This window comes from Athene noctua, chromosome 29, assembly GCF_965140245.1.
Source record: "Athene noctua chromosome 29, bAthNoc1.hap1.1, whole genome shotgun sequence".
NCBI lineage: Eukaryota > Metazoa > Chordata > Aves > Strigiformes > Strigidae > Athene > Athene noctua.
Genome location: NC_134065.1, coordinates 1,781,437 through 1,796,411, shown reverse-complemented (window position 1 = coordinate 1,796,411; position 14,975 = coordinate 1,781,437). Strand labels below are relative to the sequence as shown.

Here is a 14,975-nt window from a genome sequence, read left to right as displayed (position 1 = left end):
GCTGGGGGGGATGTGGGGTAGGGAAGAGCTTTGTAGAGTCGGGCTGAGGGTTGGACTCGCTGATCCCGAGGGGCTTTTCCAACTGGAATGATTCTGTGTTTCCCTGACTCATCCCATCTGAGTAGATGGGAAATGGGATCTGGCCTGGTGCTCCCGATGGTGACTCGCACACCTCGGCTTGACAACCTTTTATTCCTCCTTTCGCAGTACATTACCCACCCAGCAGAACAGTCTGTCCTCATCCACGTCTTCTGGGCGAACGTCAACTTCAACTCTTCTGGTGAGTCTGGGTGTGCTCCAGCACTTTGTACCCCCATTCCAGCACGGCTGGGAGCCCTCCAGCCTGCCCCACCTCAGCTGCGTGGCCAGCAGGGCCTGCGGTTCTGACAGGAGCCATCGGGCTGCTGGTTGTGCTGCAGTTTGGGTGTTGCGTGGAGAGAGGACAGAGGGTTATGTCACAACTGTGCACCTCTGGCTCGGTGTTTGACACCTTGCCTGTTCTAGATACAGCGGTGGCTTCTGTAGCTGCCCTTGAAAGCGCTGCTGGATGTTGGGGCAAACTGGTGGCTGATGGAGTGGCCCTGTTCAGACGTGTGTGTACTGCTGGAGCTCCTGCAGTACAGACTCCCTGGGTGTTGGCTTCTGCAGCAGAATAAATCTCCCTGCCGCAAGCGCGGCGTTCAGCCCTGCTTCTCCCAGCAGACAGACGTGTTGGGACACAGCCACGCAAGAGGCTTGGAAGCATTAGGGGTTGGCTGCTATCAGGACTTTGGACTTGAGCCAGATGCAAAGCAGGTTTCTTTGTAGCCTGCAGCGGCCGAGTTCATTGCAGGCTCTCGGGAACGTCCGGGTGCAGACGGACCCACGCAATATTTTTTGCGTAGGCAGCATCCTGCAGTATTTCTGCGCTCGGTTACATCTGCCTGGTCCCCTAATTCTTTTCCCTTCCTTCCCTAGCACACAAGTGTGGAGAGTGAAGCAAGCCTCCATTCTTCTGCTAGCACTTTCTCCACCTCCTCCAGCACAGTGTCAGCCGCCCCGCCAGTCGTAAGTGTTTCATCCAGTCTCAGCAGCGTCAGCAGCCTGGGCCTCAGCCTCAGCAGTAACTCCACGGTGACGGCCTCGACTCGCAGCTCCGTTGCAACAACATCAGGTACTTTCCTGGGTACTGCTAAACAGGGGGAGGGTGTGGAGGCTAAGAGAGGCAGCTTCTGCTCTTTGCTTCACTGTGGAACTTTTCCTTTCTCTTCTTTTCTCAGGAAAAGCCCCTCCCAATCTCCCTCCTGGAGTCCCACCGTTGTTGCCTAATCCGTACATCATGGCTCCAGGGTTGCTACACGCCTATCCGGTGAGTGGGGTGTCCTGTCATGCCACTAGATCCCTCCTAGCTCTGTCTTCAGCGAGCAGGGAGGGGTGGAGTCTAGTAAAGGGACCAAAAGCTGTAACATCAGCCCAGCAGGACTGCTTTGGATGGGAAGAATTTGGACCTGCTGTTTTCCATAAAACAGTAGCAGAGGAAATCCACATGCCTGTGGGGCACATCTGTCATTCTGGTCACCCCAGAGCAGATTCTGTCTGCCTGTACTCCACAGCCTCCCCAAGCTTTGGGGAGCAACAGCCCTTGCTCAGAGCACAGCTTGTGAAAGTGCAGAGCTGGATTAGCTGGTATGACAGAGGCCAAACAGAACGTGGGTGGCGACTGCCACAAAGTCTAGGGGTGTGTCACAGTGCACTTCTGAAGGTGAGGGCAGATGTCAGTGTTGAAATAATTTCTAGAGGAAAATTGAGTGCCTTTTAGTGGTCTGGATCGGTGGTGCTAGACACTGGTGCTCACTCTTTGTTTCAGCAGCTGATAAAAACAACTCTTGGCAGTGTCAAGTCCTGCGGTAGCGACGGCTGGCTGCCTGTGCCGAGGTTATTGTGTAGCCTCTGATTGTCTGCTGCTGGCTTTCTCTCACATTTATCTAAATCTTTAATCTAAAAATAGGTAAGTATCTTTAGTCTGTGTCCCTGACATAATCTCCTCTTTTTCTAGCCACAGGTGTATGGATATGATGACTTGCAGATGCTCCAGACAAGATTCCCGTTGGTGAGTACCGAGGGCTGCCGGGGGCCCGCCGGTGCCCTGCTGCGGGCGTAGGACAGGGCAGGTGCTGAGGCTGTCCTGGAGAGCTGAAAACAGGCTGCTGGGCGGATGCACCTCCTCGTGGCAACAGTGAGGAGTTCATCCGTTGCTCCCTTGCGCTTGGGGAGTTGGGAGCACTAGTTATTCAGACAGTGGCATTAATGGCGGGGCTAAGGAACGTGAGAGCTACAGCAGGCAGAGCTGGTTTGCCCTGCAGTGGTGTTGGCGACCTGTTGGAGATACCTGTGATCCTTGAAAGAGGCAGTGACTAAATACTTTTTTGAGAATGGGTTTTATTTAGCGATATGACGTGTCCCTTGTGTTGTGGAGGGGAAAGTCCAGGCAGTTTAAGGACTGCATACCAGTAGACCTTATCTGGTTCTTCTCATAGCCAGGTGAGGGGGATGGTGCATGCTACAAAAACCTGGGGTTGCTGTAGGCTGTGATCAGCCGCGGCGTGGCTGGTTGGACTGCAATACTCCAACATACCTGTGGCTGCAGCCTAGAAATTCCTCTTTTTCTAAAAGGGTGCTGCTTGAGATCTTTGGACAGAGCTCATAAAACTACTTCTCCTTTTGTTTTTATCCTTCAGGATTACTACAGCATCCCATTCCCTACACCCACCACCCCGCTGACTGGAAGAGATGGCAGCCTGAGCAGCAATCCGTACTCTGGTAGGGAAAAAACCCGCTCTGACTCCATATCTCATCAGGTGTTTGTGCTGCTGCTTACCAGTTTCCTGTGCTGGAACTACGTCTGCACCAGCCTTTGGTCTGGGGAATGTTTCTCAGCAGCTAAATTCTTCCCTTTGATCGTCTGGTTGTGCCAAGGCGTGTTAGCAGGAAGATGTGGACAAGCAGGAGTTGACGTCGCAGTTGGAAGAGGAGTGAGGAAGGGCTGAAAGAATCTGTGAGGTGTAAAACTGCTCAGGTCATGGTGAGGCAGGGGTTAAGCAGTGCTTCTCAAGCACTTAAAAGTAAAAATGCAAAGAAACACAAAATCTGGAGAAATTGTTTCTTATCTATGTGACAACCTCATGGAGAAAGAAAACAGGGAGTTTAGGACCTGTCAAATTGAAACCAAATTCCCAGTGAGTGGCTTATCTCTCCCTGACCTTGGTAGGTGTGTTTACTCACACTGCTGATTCACAGTGGGCATCGGTGTGCTGAGCTTTCACGTGCTTTAGGAATAGTTGCATTTTGTAGATTGCTCTTTTTTTTTTTTTTTTTTTGCAGCACCACTTCTCTGCTTCAGCAGGAGCTTGTTTGTGCAGAACTGCTTTTGCCTAGCATGCCAAGGCTGAAATCCCAAGCTCAGAGTGCAGCACTGCTGCATGCCTAATTTGCCAAGTTAACATCGGTGATAATTAATGTTTGTGGCTATCCTGGACCCACTTGTGAGCTGGGGCAGCACTGAGAAAATTCACTGGCTTACTGTGTGAGCTCTGAATAGGGAGAGTGTTTGCATGGAAGTGCCAAGCAGGTGCTCAGAAAGAGCTGCAAAAGGAGCTTCCCCGAGCCCTGCAGCCAAACTCTCGCAGTGCCCAGGCTGGGGAGAGAGGAAGCGATGTCTGAGTGCTCTCTGCGAGCTCCTGGGCCTCTGCAGCAGCATTTGATTCCCTGCCCCAACTAGAGAGAGGGGAGGTGTGAGCCCTGCTGTAAAAAGGGCCCATTCACACATCCTCAACTGGAAGATATTTGACTCCCTTCTTCAATGAGGAGCTGTTTGCCAATAGGACAGGGCCCCCAGGCTGCTTCTTTGGCCTGGGGCCTGGCTCTGGAGGGACTCGAGTTGTGTTCTGACCTGCTGATGCTTAGAGGGACTTAAGGAGAGCTCTGGCATCTGCCGGGGGGGCACTCAGGGAGAGCTCTAGCATCAGGGAGGGGGACCCAGGGAGAGCGCTGGCATCTGCCGGGGGGGGCACTCAGGGAGAGCTCTGGCATCTGGGCTCTGTTGCTGTGCAGGCAGTGGCAGGTTTATCCAGGGCCAGACGGTAGGCTGACATCATGTAGTTTAGCTGCTGTGGGTTTCCCTTCCCCTCTGAAGTCCTCTTCTGAAATGAGGGGAGCAATTAACAGCTCAGCCCTTATCAGTGTGCAAGGGCCTGAGGGCTTGGGAGAGCTGCAGCCCTTAGGAGGGGGGTTGATTGAAGTCGCCGTTGATCAAAAGACTGGGTGACCTTCGGACTGAGCTCGAGTGGGCCAGAATTTGACACTGTCAGTTTTTCAGGCCCCTTTCATCTCCAGTATATGAGGAGCTCTGAGGGAACTGGGGGGGTTCAGTCTGGAGAAGAGGAGGCTGAGGGGAGACCTCCTGGCCCTCTGCAACTCCCTGCCAGGAGGGGGCAGAGAGGGGGGATGAGTCTCTGGAGCCAAGGCCCCAGCGCCAGGCCCCGAGGGAATGGCCTCAAGCTGCCCAGGGCAGGGTCAGGCTGGCTCTGAGGAAGGATTTCTGTGCAGAAGGGGCTGTTGGGCGTTGGAATGGGCTGCCCAGGGCAGGGGGGAGTCCCCGGGATCCCTGGGGGGGTTGAAGAGTCGGGCTGAGCCAGCGCTGAGGGATCTGGGGGAGTTGGGAACGGTCAGGGGGAGGGTCATGGTTGGGCTGGAGGAGCTTCAGGGTCTCTTCCAACTGAGATGATTCTCTGATTCCAGGTGACTTAACAAAATTTGGCCGAGGTGATGCCTCTTCCCCTGCTCCTGCAACGACTTTGGCCCAACCTCAGCAGAGCCAGACCCAGACTCACCACACCACGCAGCAGACGTTCCTGAACCCAGCGCTGCCTCCGGGCTACAGTTACACCAGTCTGCCGTACTACACAGGGGTACCAGGGCTCCCCAGCACCTTCCAATACGGGCCCGCCGTGTTCCCTGTGAGTGTCCCAGCAGCAGGGTGTGGGGCTGGGGCAACGCAGCGAAGCCTCTTCCTCACTCTGCTCCTCTCTTTTCTGTAGGTTGCTCCTACCTCTTCCAAGCAGCATGGTGTGAATGTCAGCGTCAACGCATCAGCAACCCCTTTTCAGCAGCCCAGCGGCTACGGCTCTCACGGATACAGCACTGGTAAGAGACCCGACACCACCTTTCTCAGCACCAGTTACTGACAGCGGCAGGGCTTGTTCACAGCCTCGCTGGCCATGTAAGGGGACTTCTGACTTACTGCCCCCACGGGAAGGAAGGAGTTTGTCCATGGTGCAACTTGCACGTTGTTAGATTCTCCTCGGAAAGGCCCAGGTTTGTTCTGCAGCCAGGTCTGGAGCAGTTTGAGGAGCACAGGGCCTTCACGCCCTCCTCTGTGCCCAGCAGTCGGATGGTCGGTGCCTTGGACTTACATCAGAGAGCTTAAGCTGCTCAATTGTTTGGGAGCTTTTTTTTTCTGCCTCTACATGATCAATAGAACAATAATTATTCCAGATTTGAGCCTGGGAATTTGTTTGACTCCGGTGTTTGGTGGGCACGTGCTTTCTAGAGAAGTGTCTTTGATTCAAAGGTGCAGGAAGGTTGTGAACCTGCCGCTTGTCTCAGTACTGGGTTTTTCTGGTTAATGTCTGGCTGACTTAGAGGGCCTGCCTTTGAGTCCTTCCAGCCTTTAAATTCCTGTTGTACCTTTTTTTTTTACTACATTAGAGCCCTTCAAGACACTATTTCCTCTTTGCAAAGATACTTAGGCTCTGTACCAGCTCACCCAGTACTGAGTTTTTCAAACCTCTTTCATTTCAATGCTTTTTCCAGGCCTTAAATGATTGTGAGGCTTTCCTCTGTACCACCACCTCTTAGGAACAAATGTGGGCTGTGTGCCAGTGTCACCAGTGATTGCACCACCCAGTCCAGCCCGCAGCTGAGCCGCCTTTACATGCAATTGCCAGTTTTACATCCACAGAGCTCTGGCTGTCCTTCTACCATGTCATGCTGGGAGTTTTTTTCCTTGTCTGCCTACTGCATCCTCCCAGCAGCTCTTCTCAGAGTTGCTATTTTTTGAGCTCTTCAAGAACATGTGTTTCTCTGGGTGGCTGCAGGCCCCTAAATTTGTTTCTGGAGCCGTTCAGAAATGGCTCGTGTCCAGAGCAAAAGCACTTTGCAGCTTGACCCTGCTCTCTCCGGTGATGTCTGTCTCCAAACCTTACCTGGCTGCCAGACATTGGCTCCTGCTGAGCCAGTGGCTGCTGCTTAACAACTTGCTTGCTTTTCCTTCTCCCCAGGTGTATCTGTGACATCCAGTAACACAGGAGTGCCGGACATCTCGGGCTCTGTCTACTCCAAAACTCAGGTCAGTGTCTGGGGTGTGCTCCAGGCAGACGCCGCTTTGCTGGGTAGCAGAAGCCCAGCTCTGAGACAGCCTCCCTGGACAGTGAGGCTTCTTCCCCTTGGAGCAGCCAGCCAGGGAGAAGTGAAATGCTCGACCTTTCCCAGCTTAGAGCAACTCGGAGCTCAGAAAGAGCCGTAGGCAGAGACTTTGTCCGTTCCCTGCACCGCCCACTGACTCCCAGACTTGTAGAGCTGGGTCGGGGCACGCTGCCAGCTCCCAGGCTCCCAGCCCTTACTCTGCCCTTGGTGTCTCCTCCTCAGCAATCCTTCGAGAAGCAGGGATTTCACACTGGAACCCCGGCAGCCTCCTTCAACCTGCCTTCAGCGCTGGGCAGCGGCGGCCCCATCAACCCCGCTACGGCAGCGGCGTACCCCCCCACCCCCTTCATGCACATCCTGACCCCGCATCAGCAGCCCCACTCGCAGATCCTGCACCACCACCTGCAGCAGGACGGGCAGGTAAGCAACCCCCCTCGCCCCCCCGGCCCTTGCTGGGGTATTTTCTAGGGCTCTCGCTAACCCCCCCCCGGCCCCCCCCTTCTCCCTCCCTCCCTCACGCCCTGCGGCGGACACACGTGGACGCGCGGTGACACGCACATGCTCACACCTGCACATACACACAGGGCTGATCAGAGGATGAGGTGAGGAAGGCCCGGGGTGTGCTCCGCTGGGGGGTCCTCGGCACAGCCCCCCCTCGCTGCCGGGCTGTACCAGGTACGCTCGGGTAGTGCCCCTTCACGCAGACACGCCTGGTACCCCCCCGCCTCCCCCCCTTCCTCGGAGGGGGCGGCTCCGCAGGCCAGCAGCGAAGGGGTTACTCGCCACAGCCACGACCCTGCCGTAGCTTTCAGGTCTAACCGTGGATTTCTATTGTCATAGTTTGTCCCTTTATTTTACATATCCTGGTACTGCAACAGCTTCCATATTTGCAGATGATACTGTGCTGCCAACGCCAGCAGGAAGACCAGGTAATGAACCTCTCTGATAATGCATTGCACTTGCCCTGGGGTCTCCCCCCGCCCCTAAGGCCCCCCAGGCTCACGTAGCCCCTTCCTTCTCCCCCCCCCTGTGGCCCCGCCAGGCGAGGAGAGAGGTCCTCAGTCAGTATGTGCGCACACACACACACCCGCGGGCACAGACACACACCCCCCTGCTCGACCCCTTTTCCCCCCCTTTTCCCCCCCCACCTCTCCCTGTCGCGCGGCAGAGCTGCCGGGGCCCTCGCTGCCTGCGGTCCTGGCACGGTGCTGGTCTGGAGGAAGGTGCAGAGCCGGAGGGAGGGTCCTGTGGCTGCTGGGGCAGCAGATGGCATGGCATGCGGGCCAGGGCCCGGCTGCTCGGTGCAGGAGGCAGCCCGTGCCCTGGTGCTGGTGGTCCTGGGGAGCTTGTGCTGGGCTGAGGCGGGTCAGTGAGCACCGAGGAGCCCGTAGCCCGCTGGAGCCGTCCTGTGGTGCCAGCGGTGCCCATGGCATCGCCCTGCAGAGCGGGCTGGGGTTGGGACCCCAGAGATGGCGGCAGCACCTGCTTCCCGTCCCGTAACCACCCGCTTCTCCTTCTCTCCCCCTTCCCGCAGAGCGGCTCCGGGCAGCGCAGCCAAGGCAGCTCCATCCCCCAGAAATCCCAGGCCAACAAGTCTGCCTACAACAGCTACAGCTGGGGGGCCAACTGAGGCCGGGGCGGCCCTCGCCCACCACTTGCTTCCGGAAGAGAATCCCACCGACCCCGACGCCGAAGGATCCTGGGGAGGAGAGTGTCCTGCTGCGGGGCAGCGCCCGGCCCCGCAGCCCCCGGGCAGGCCAGGCCGGCAGGCGGCTCTGCGTTGTCTGTCTTCAGCCACCTTTCCTGTTGTATGTAATATAGAATTTGTATTTTTTTCTTTTTTTCTTTTTTTTTTTTCTCTCCTCTCTCTGCATTCAGATTCTGAACCGTTTGCCGTAGGGGCCTTTTTTGGTTTTTACTCCTTTCTCCCCTCTCCCCCCACCTCCTGCTGCCCCAGAACCTCTCGGATCCAAAGGAGTGGAAGCTGCGAGTCGCCTACAGCAAACCCCCTTATTATTAGGAATAAGAACAGTAATTGATATGAACAGCATTGTAAGATTAATTAGTTGAAGTGTTTTTTTGTACCGTGTTCTAAATTTAATGGATAAATGTGTCTTGTATATAAAAACAAAAACCCCACCGCCGTCCTGTAGTTCTCTCATTTCCTCGCCCACCCTCCGCTGCTCTCTGCCCCTGGCCCAGAGGAGCCCTGGAGGGCACCCCCCTATTTTACGTTCTCCATCCGTGCCCCCTCCCTCCCCCCGGGCCCGAGCGCAGGTCCTGCCCCCTCCTTGCACGCTGTAAGTATCTTCTGCTTTTGGTTTTGGTTTTTTTTTTTGGTCTTTTTTTTTTCTATGCAGTCCAAATCTTGTATTTTTCAGTTCAAACTGGTCACTTCAACTGAACCCCCTGTGCGGGTGATTTACTAAAGAGAATAAAGATCACAAAGTGACGTGTGTATTTTTTAATACCTACTATCTCAGCCTGGTTCCCTATTTTTGGTGCAGGGTGCGGGAGGCCCCGGGCTTCTTTTTTTTTTTTCCCCCCCTTTTGTGGATTTTTCCTCTTCCCAGCTGTGGTGCTGGGCACCAGGAGGATCCCAGCACAGGGACATTATCACCATCCTTTTCCCTGTCCTTTCCCTGGGCCAGGGACCCCCACCCTCCATTTTTCTGCCTCCTGCTTGTGCTGTCCCAGTTGCCCCCCTGCTCTGGTGCTGCTGGTGCCCCCCATCTCTGCGTGAGGACTGGCTGTCACAGGAGGGGGGGTCCCAGTGTGAGGGAGGGGAATGGGCCACTTGCTGTGATGGCAGGAAGCCCTGGCAGTGGGTGCTGAGCTACCTTCCCCCTAAGCCCGTGTTCCCCATCACCCCCCTCAGAAGAGGAGCTGTAAGGTAAGGGGTTGGGGGGTGCAAACCTGGAGGTGACTCAAGCCCCTCGTTCTCTGGGGGCCCGGTGGAGGGTGGTGGGATGGGCTGAGGGAGCTCAGCTGGGGGCATGGACCACGGTGGGGCTGCAGGATAGAGCCCAGTCCCCATCTGCCCCCAAGTCCCCTCCTGGTGCTGTGCAGCCCCCCGAGCCCCCTGGAGCGGGGCTGGCCCAGCGCGTCCCGCACACGGGGGGACCCCCCTGGGGGCCAGGGCTGTGCCCTGGGGGCTGCGGGCGCGGGAGCCGGGCAAGCCCTGGGCCGGTGGGTGCTGCACGGGCCTGGCGGCCTGAGCGAGAGGCCCCGGAGCCGCCCCGGGCCTGCGGCGGTGAGACGGGGAAGGCTCCGGGCTGTGAAGAGCGCGGGGGGGACACGGCCCCCGGGGATCCGCATTCGGTCAAGGCCGCGGCGCCTCACGACACCCGGCGGCGCTTTGCGGCTCTGCGCGACCCCGGCGCTTTACGGCAGCGCGGCCCGGGCACGGTGAGCGGCGGCGGCGGCGCCCGGCGGGTGGAGCGCGATGAACTTTTACGACGCGTTTCGCGGCTTCTTCGGGTTCCCGGGGCGGCACAGGTACCGGGACCCCACCCCCGGCCACCCTCGACTCGGCGCCCCCGGTTCTTCCGGCTGCGCAGACCCCGCGCCGGCTCCCCCGGTTGCCCCCCGTGCCCCGGCCCTGTCCCGGTTCCCCCCCTCGTTTCCCCGCCGCCCCCAGCCCTCTGTCGCCCCGCGGGTCCTGGCCCGGCCCGGCCGCCGGTTGTCCTGCGGTGCCGGTTGCTCCAGGCCCGGGTGTCTCTCAGCGCCGCGGTCCCGCAGGCCCCGGGACCCGCTCTTCGGCGGGACGGCGTGGGACGAGGAGGAGGAGGAGGAGGAGGATGACGGCCCGTCCCTGGCGCAGCCGCCCCAAGACTTCGGCTTCATCCCCAGCGGGTCCCGCGGTGCCTTCGAGGAGCTGTTCCGGGACGTGGGCGAGCTCCTGGGCGTCTTCGGGGGAGCCTGGGTCGGGGCTCCACAGTCCATCGGTGGGGAGGGGAGGGGGCTGCCCCCGCCGGGGGCTGAGCGGGGCTGTGGGGGCCGCTGCGGAGCCCCTTGGGGCTGACCCCACCCCCCTTTTTGCTCCCCCAGAGCCCCCCCAGCCCGGCCCCGGCGAGGGCAGCGCAGGGCGGCCGCTGCGGGACTCTATGCTGAAGCACCCGGACAGCCCCGCTCCCAGCGCAGCCCCGCGAGGCCCTGAGGGCCCCGGCGACCCGGCCTGGCCCTGGCGACCCTTCCTGGGGGTGGGTGAGGGGGCTCTGCCTCCCGCGGCGCGGCTCTGGCGGCCACAGGGGGCTGCCGGCGCGGGGTCCCGCTTTGCCTCCCGTCACCGGCGCGTGGCTTTGCCTTGCAGCGGGAAGATGCTCACCCGGCTCCTCCTGGCCTTAAGGAAGACCAAGGTGGGTGCCGGGAGTGGGGCCACGGACTCTCTGCCTCCCCCGCTCCACCCTCCCACGTCCCCAGAGCTCTTGGGGCACGTCCCCACGCTGTTGTCACTGTCTCGCATCTCCCCCCACAGACCTGGACTCCCAGGTTTCCTCCGCGGGGCTGGGGACCATCCTGAGACCCGACGAGCCCAAGTCCCACTCGTACTTCCAGAGCGTGTCCGTCACCAAAGTGACTCTCCCTGACGGGGTGAGTGTCCCCTGGCCCGCGGGGCTGTGGGTGACTTGGGGACACCGTCCCCGGTGTGAGGAGTAGAGTGGTGGCATCTCTGAGGGCTCGGTGCTGTGTGCAGGCGGTGGAGGAGCGCCGGACCGTGCAGGACAGCCAGGGCCGCCGAGAGACGACGGTGACACGACGAAGAGGGGACCAGGCCTTCATCACCACCACCAAGGAGGACGGGCAGAGCAAGGACTACCGGGAGGAGGTGGTCAACATGGATGACCGTGAGTGGGGGGCTGAAGAGGGTGAGGGGAGCGGGCCGGGGCCCCTCTGAGCCACCTCTCCCTGCTGTCCCAGGGGAGCTGGCGCAGTTCGCAGGCACGTGGCCACGGCAGGACGAGCTCCGCGCTCCCAACCTGAGCGACCCCTCGGCCACGCTGGGCAGCTTCTTCCGACGCTGGTTCTCGAGCTGGTAGCTGTGCCCACCCCCCGCAGCTGAGCACCCCGTATGTGCAATGGGTGTGGTGTGCTGGGGGGGACCCCAGGGCTGTGGGGACAGATGCCAGTTTGGGGGCTGGGGCTGTCAGCTCTCTCCAGGGCGGGCGGTGGGCAGCAGCCTCTTCTCACTGCCTGTTTTTCTTGCAGATGGGGCAGATCCTGCAGGAAGCTGGTGGCCAGGCTGGGGGCTGCCTGCTTTCTGGGGCGCTGCGGAGCTGTGAGGACCCCCATGGGGGCTGAGCGTGTGCGTGTGTACAGAGCAATAAAGTCTATTTATGCTAACGGCTATCTGCCAGGCTCTTTTAGGCCAGAACCTCCCCAGTTCGGAGGCAGGGGCCTGCACGGCCACCAGCGTGGTTCCCGGGGCCTGCCCACAGGTGCAGGCAGGTGCTGGGCTCCTCCGCCCTGGCCCCGTGCCCGCGCTGCTCCCTGCCCACCTCCCTCTCCCGTTTCCCTGCCCGGTGCTGTGTTTACGCCTCCCCTGGGCCGCCCTCGAGGGCCCATCCCGGGAGCCTTTCCAAGGCCTCTTCATTAGTGCTGCCTGCAGCTGTGGTTTGGGCAGGGATCTGGCAGGGAAAAAGGGACTCCCCGGAGGGGAACGCCCGTGCCGGCTCACCTGATCGAGGTCTCGGTTCCCCACGGCCGCTCGGGGATCCTCGGGGGGGGCTCCTGCCTGGTCTAGTCCTACCAGGGGACACCGTTGTGACAAGGCGCTGCCGTCCCTGGCCCCACACGGGACTCTGGTCCGTGCCAGGCGTCTCCCTGCGATGTGGCCCTGATCGGTTTAAAGTCTGCGTGTTATCACCCACCCCAGCCCCGGGGTTCATAAAATCACGCCAGGACGGAGACACCGACGCCGCTGTCACTGCTGCCCGTGCCCAGCCGACCCCATGGGCTCTTCCTCCTTCTTGAAGAGGGCCCGGGCTCTGCTCCGTGTCCAGAACCAGCTGGTGCGGGAGTGCCTGGCTGAGCTGCTGGCCGTCTTCGTGCTCATCGTGAGCGGGGCACATGGGTGGGCCGTGGGGCGGTGGGGGGTCGCAGGGCTCCCCTGCCCATCCCCTGCTGTGAGCTGGGGGCCTTGGGGCTGCGCCACGTTCACCAAGTGACTCGGCACTGCCCGGGCCTCCCGCTCGGACCCTGTTCGTGGTGTGGCCTCTGCCACGGCAGCTCCGGCGCGGTGAGGTCACGGGTGCTGCTGCCACGTGGCACCTGAGGGAGCGGCTCTGGGCAGCGTGTGCCTTGACGCCTCCCGCCCTGGAGCAGGCAAAGGTTGGGGCTCCGGAGCCACCGGAGCCACGTTGGTGTTGGGGCTGCATCCTGCAACAGTGAACGGTGCTGCTGTGGCCGTGCTGGTGGCACCCCTTCCCCAGGGAAAACGACTACTTAATTGCTGATCATTTGTTTACTTCGCCATCAAAACTGCAAGCAAGATCAGTAACCGCCTCCCTGCCTGTCCCCGTCCAGCACCAAAAGCTCAGCCCAGGGGATGGGGGAGAAAAACCAGGGGGGCAGCGCAGGCAGGGACCCCAGGGCGGCCCTCGCATCGCTGCCCTCCTGCTGCTTGGGGTTGGCAGCGGCCTTGGGGAGCGGGATGGGGAGCAGGGGGGGGCACAGGTCTGCTGGGGAGCGGCTGGGGGAACTGGGGGGGTTCAGTCTGGAGAAGAGGAGGCTGAGGGGAGACCTCCTGGCCCTCTGCAACTCCCTGCCAGGAGGGGGCAGAGAGGGGGGATGAGTCTCTGGAGCCAAGGCCCCAGCGCCAGGCCCCGAGGGAATGGCCTCAAGCTGCCCAGGGCAGGGTCAGGCTGGCTCTGAGGAAGGATTTCTGTGCAGAAGGGGCTGTTGGGCGTTGGAATGGGCTGCCCAGGGCAGGGGGGAGTCCCCGGGATCCCTGGGGGGGTTGAAGAGTCGGGCTGAGCCAGCGCTGAGGGATCTGGGGGAGTTGGGAACGGTCAGGGGGAGGGTCATGGCTGGGCTGGAGGAGCTTCAGGGGCTTTTCCAGCCCAGATGAGTCTGGGGTTCTGTGGTGAGAGGGGGCTGTGCTGGAGCCACGTTCCCTCTTCTCCAGCTGATCACCCTGAGCGGCTCGGCACAGAAGGTCACCAGCTCCGGGACGAATGGGAACATCCTCACCGCCAACCTGGCGGGTGCCCTGGGTGTCATGGTGGCCATCTATACAGCAGGAGGAGTCTCTGGTGAGGCTGGGGAGGGGGTCCCAGCTCCCACTGTCCCCCAGCTCCCAATCCCCCGCTCCCAGCCCCTCTCCCCACTCCATTGCAGGGGCCCACCTGAACCCGGCGTTCTCCTTCGCCATGTGCCTGCTGGAGCAGCTTCCCTGGTGGAAGTTCCCCATCTTCGTGGCCGTGCAGACCTTGGCTGCTTTCATCTCCGCTGGAGCCGTCTACGCCCTTTATTATGGTATGGGGGGGGCGCGGGGTGTGCCCGGTGGGGGTTGACCGCTGCTGTGCTGGGGTTTGCCGGGGTCACCGACGGGCTCTGCCTCTGCTCCGCAGACGCCATCCAGCACTACAGCAACGGGACCCTCACCACCTCCGGCCCCCAGGAAACTGCCTCCATCTTTGCCACCTACCCTGCTGACTACCTCTCCCTCTCCAACGGCTTTTTGGATCAGGTGGGTGCTGGCGTCGGCTCCCCCGACCCCTCCGGTAACACTGGTCCCCGTGGCGCTGAGCTGCCGCGCCGGCCCCGCAGGTGATGGGCACGGCGCTGCTGATCGTGGGCATTCTGGCCATCGTGGACACCCGCAACAAAGCCGCCCCCAAGGGCCTGGAGCCGGTGGTCGTGGCTCTGCTGGTTTTCTCCATCGAGGTCTCCATGGGCTCCAACTGCGGCTGCCCCATCAACCCCGCGCGGGATTTTGGGCCCCGGCTCTTCACCTACGTGGCGGGCTGGGGCGCGGAGGTCTTCAGGTGGGTAGAGGGAAGGGGGGGGCAAAGTGGGAAGGTGCCAGGGGTGACCCCCTGCCCACCGTGCCCCGTCCCCAGCAGAGGCAATGGGTGGTGGTGGGTGCCGGTGGTGGCACCACTGCCGGGGGCCGCCGTGGGCTCGGCCCTTTACCAGCTGCTCGTGGCTTTCCACCACCCGCCGGAGGAGGGGGACCCCCCCCCCGCCAAGCACGGCGCCCTGGTCCTCGTCAACACCACCGTCCCCCCAGACATCGACATGGCACCCGGGGAGAAGGACGCCGGGGGGGGCGATGTCCCAGAAGTGACGCCGGGGACCCCTCCGCCACACCGAGCCAGGGGCACGGTCCCCCCCGCAGTCCCTGTCACACCATTAAAAGAGCCCTGAGGCCGTGGGGTGTCGTGTCTGGGCATGGGGGGAGCAGCTCAGGGGGCATGGAGGGGGGGGGAAGCACCCCCAGACCCCCTGGGGGGGAGCAGAGTCAGCCAGGCCTGGCTGCAGGGAGACCCCGGCCCGGGGGGGGGCATGTG

At 60.9% G+C, this 14,975-nt stretch overlaps 3 protein-coding genes and 1 non-coding gene across 9 annotated transcripts in view; all 4 read left to right on the top strand.

Annotated features, from left to right (window-relative positions):
- Positions 1–8,922, top strand: part of UBAP2L (ubiquitin associated protein 2 like) — a 32,705-nt gene extending 23,783 nt beyond the window's left edge. For 2 of the 6 annotated variants that reach the window (XM_074928815.1, XM_074928812.1), the window contains 11 exons: positions 208–280; positions 958–1,153; positions 1,260–1,348; positions 2,036–2,089; positions 2,718–2,799; positions 4,777–4,994; positions 5,076–5,181; positions 6,318–6,385; positions 6,685–6,882; positions 7,341–7,391; positions 7,997–8,922. In XM_074928815.1, coding sequence (XP_074784916.1) covers positions 208–280; positions 958–1,153; positions 1,260–1,348; positions 2,036–2,089; positions 2,718–2,799; positions 4,777–4,994; positions 5,076–5,181; positions 6,318–6,385; positions 6,685–6,882; positions 7,341–7,391; positions 7,997–8,092 — 1,231 coding nt within the window. In that variant the 3' untranslated portion in view covers positions 8,093–8,922. The remainder of the gene's footprint in view (positions 1–207; positions 281–957; positions 1,154–1,259; positions 1,349–2,035; positions 2,090–2,717; positions 2,800–4,776; positions 4,995–5,075; positions 5,182–6,317; positions 6,386–6,684; positions 6,883–7,340; positions 7,392–7,996) is intronic. The other 4 variants (XM_074928816.1, XM_074928814.1, XM_074928813.1 and 1 more) reach the window with 3 other exon arrangements.
- Positions 2,480–2,614, top strand: LOC141971795 (small nucleolar RNA SNORA58). The gene has a single exon (XR_012635322.1). It is a non-coding gene; the product is annotated as a small nucleolar RNA SNORA58 (small nucleolar RNA).
- Positions 8,923–9,846: 924 nt separating the features above from the next.
- Positions 9,847–11,809, top strand: HAX1 (HCLS1 associated protein X-1). The gene is made up of 8 exons (XM_074928856.1): positions 9,847–9,960; positions 10,204–10,409; positions 10,513–10,664; positions 10,775–10,820; positions 10,940–11,055; positions 11,159–11,309; positions 11,383–11,531; positions 11,671–11,809. Exons 1-7 carry the CDS (start codon positions 9,908–9,910, stop codon positions 11,499–11,501), a joined length of 843 nt encoding a protein of 280 aa, XP_074784957.1. The 5' UTR covers positions 9,847–9,907; the 3' UTR covers positions 11,502–11,531; positions 11,671–11,809.
- A 604-nt stretch (positions 11,810–12,413) lies between these two features.
- On the top strand, positions 12,414–14,832 carry AQP10 (aquaporin 10). The gene is made up of 6 exons (XM_074928773.1): positions 12,414–12,518; positions 13,589–13,715; positions 13,801–13,938; positions 14,034–14,152; positions 14,233–14,450; positions 14,526–14,832. Exons 1-6 carry the CDS (start codon positions 12,414–12,416, stop codon positions 14,830–14,832), a joined length of 1,014 nt encoding a protein of 337 aa, XP_074784874.1.
- Positions 14,833–14,975: the final 143 nt, after the last annotated feature.

What these genes read in the sequence shown, in the direction of transcription:
- HAX1 (XM_074928856.1), top strand. Translation starts at nt 9,908, where the DNA reads ATGAACTTTTACGACGCGTTTCGCGGCTTCTTCGGGTTCCCGGGGCGG. An exon ending in TGGCCTTAAGGAAGACCAAG is followed by an intron (nt 10,821 to 10,939) that starts GTGGGTGCCGGG and finishes CTCCCCCCACAG; the next exon opens with ACCTGGACTCCCAGGTTTCC. An exon ending in GGTGGTCAACATGGATGACC is followed by an intron (nt 11,310 to 11,382) that starts GTGAGTGGGGGG and finishes CTGCTGTCCCAG; the next exon opens with GGGAGCTGGCGCAGTTCGCA.
- AQP10 (XM_074928773.1), top strand. Translation starts at nt 12,414, where the DNA reads ATGGGCTCTTCCTCCTTCTTGAAGAGGGCCCGGGCTCTGCTCCGTGTC. An exon ending in TGGCCGTCTTCGTGCTCATC is followed by an intron (nt 12,519 to 13,588) that starts GTGAGCGGGGCA and finishes CCTCTTCTCCAG; the next exon opens with CTGATCACCCTGAGCGGCTC. An exon ending in CCAACGGCTTTTTGGATCAG is followed by an intron (nt 14,153 to 14,232) that starts GTGGGTGCTGGC and finishes CCGGCCCCGCAG; the next exon opens with GTGATGGGCACGGCGCTGCT.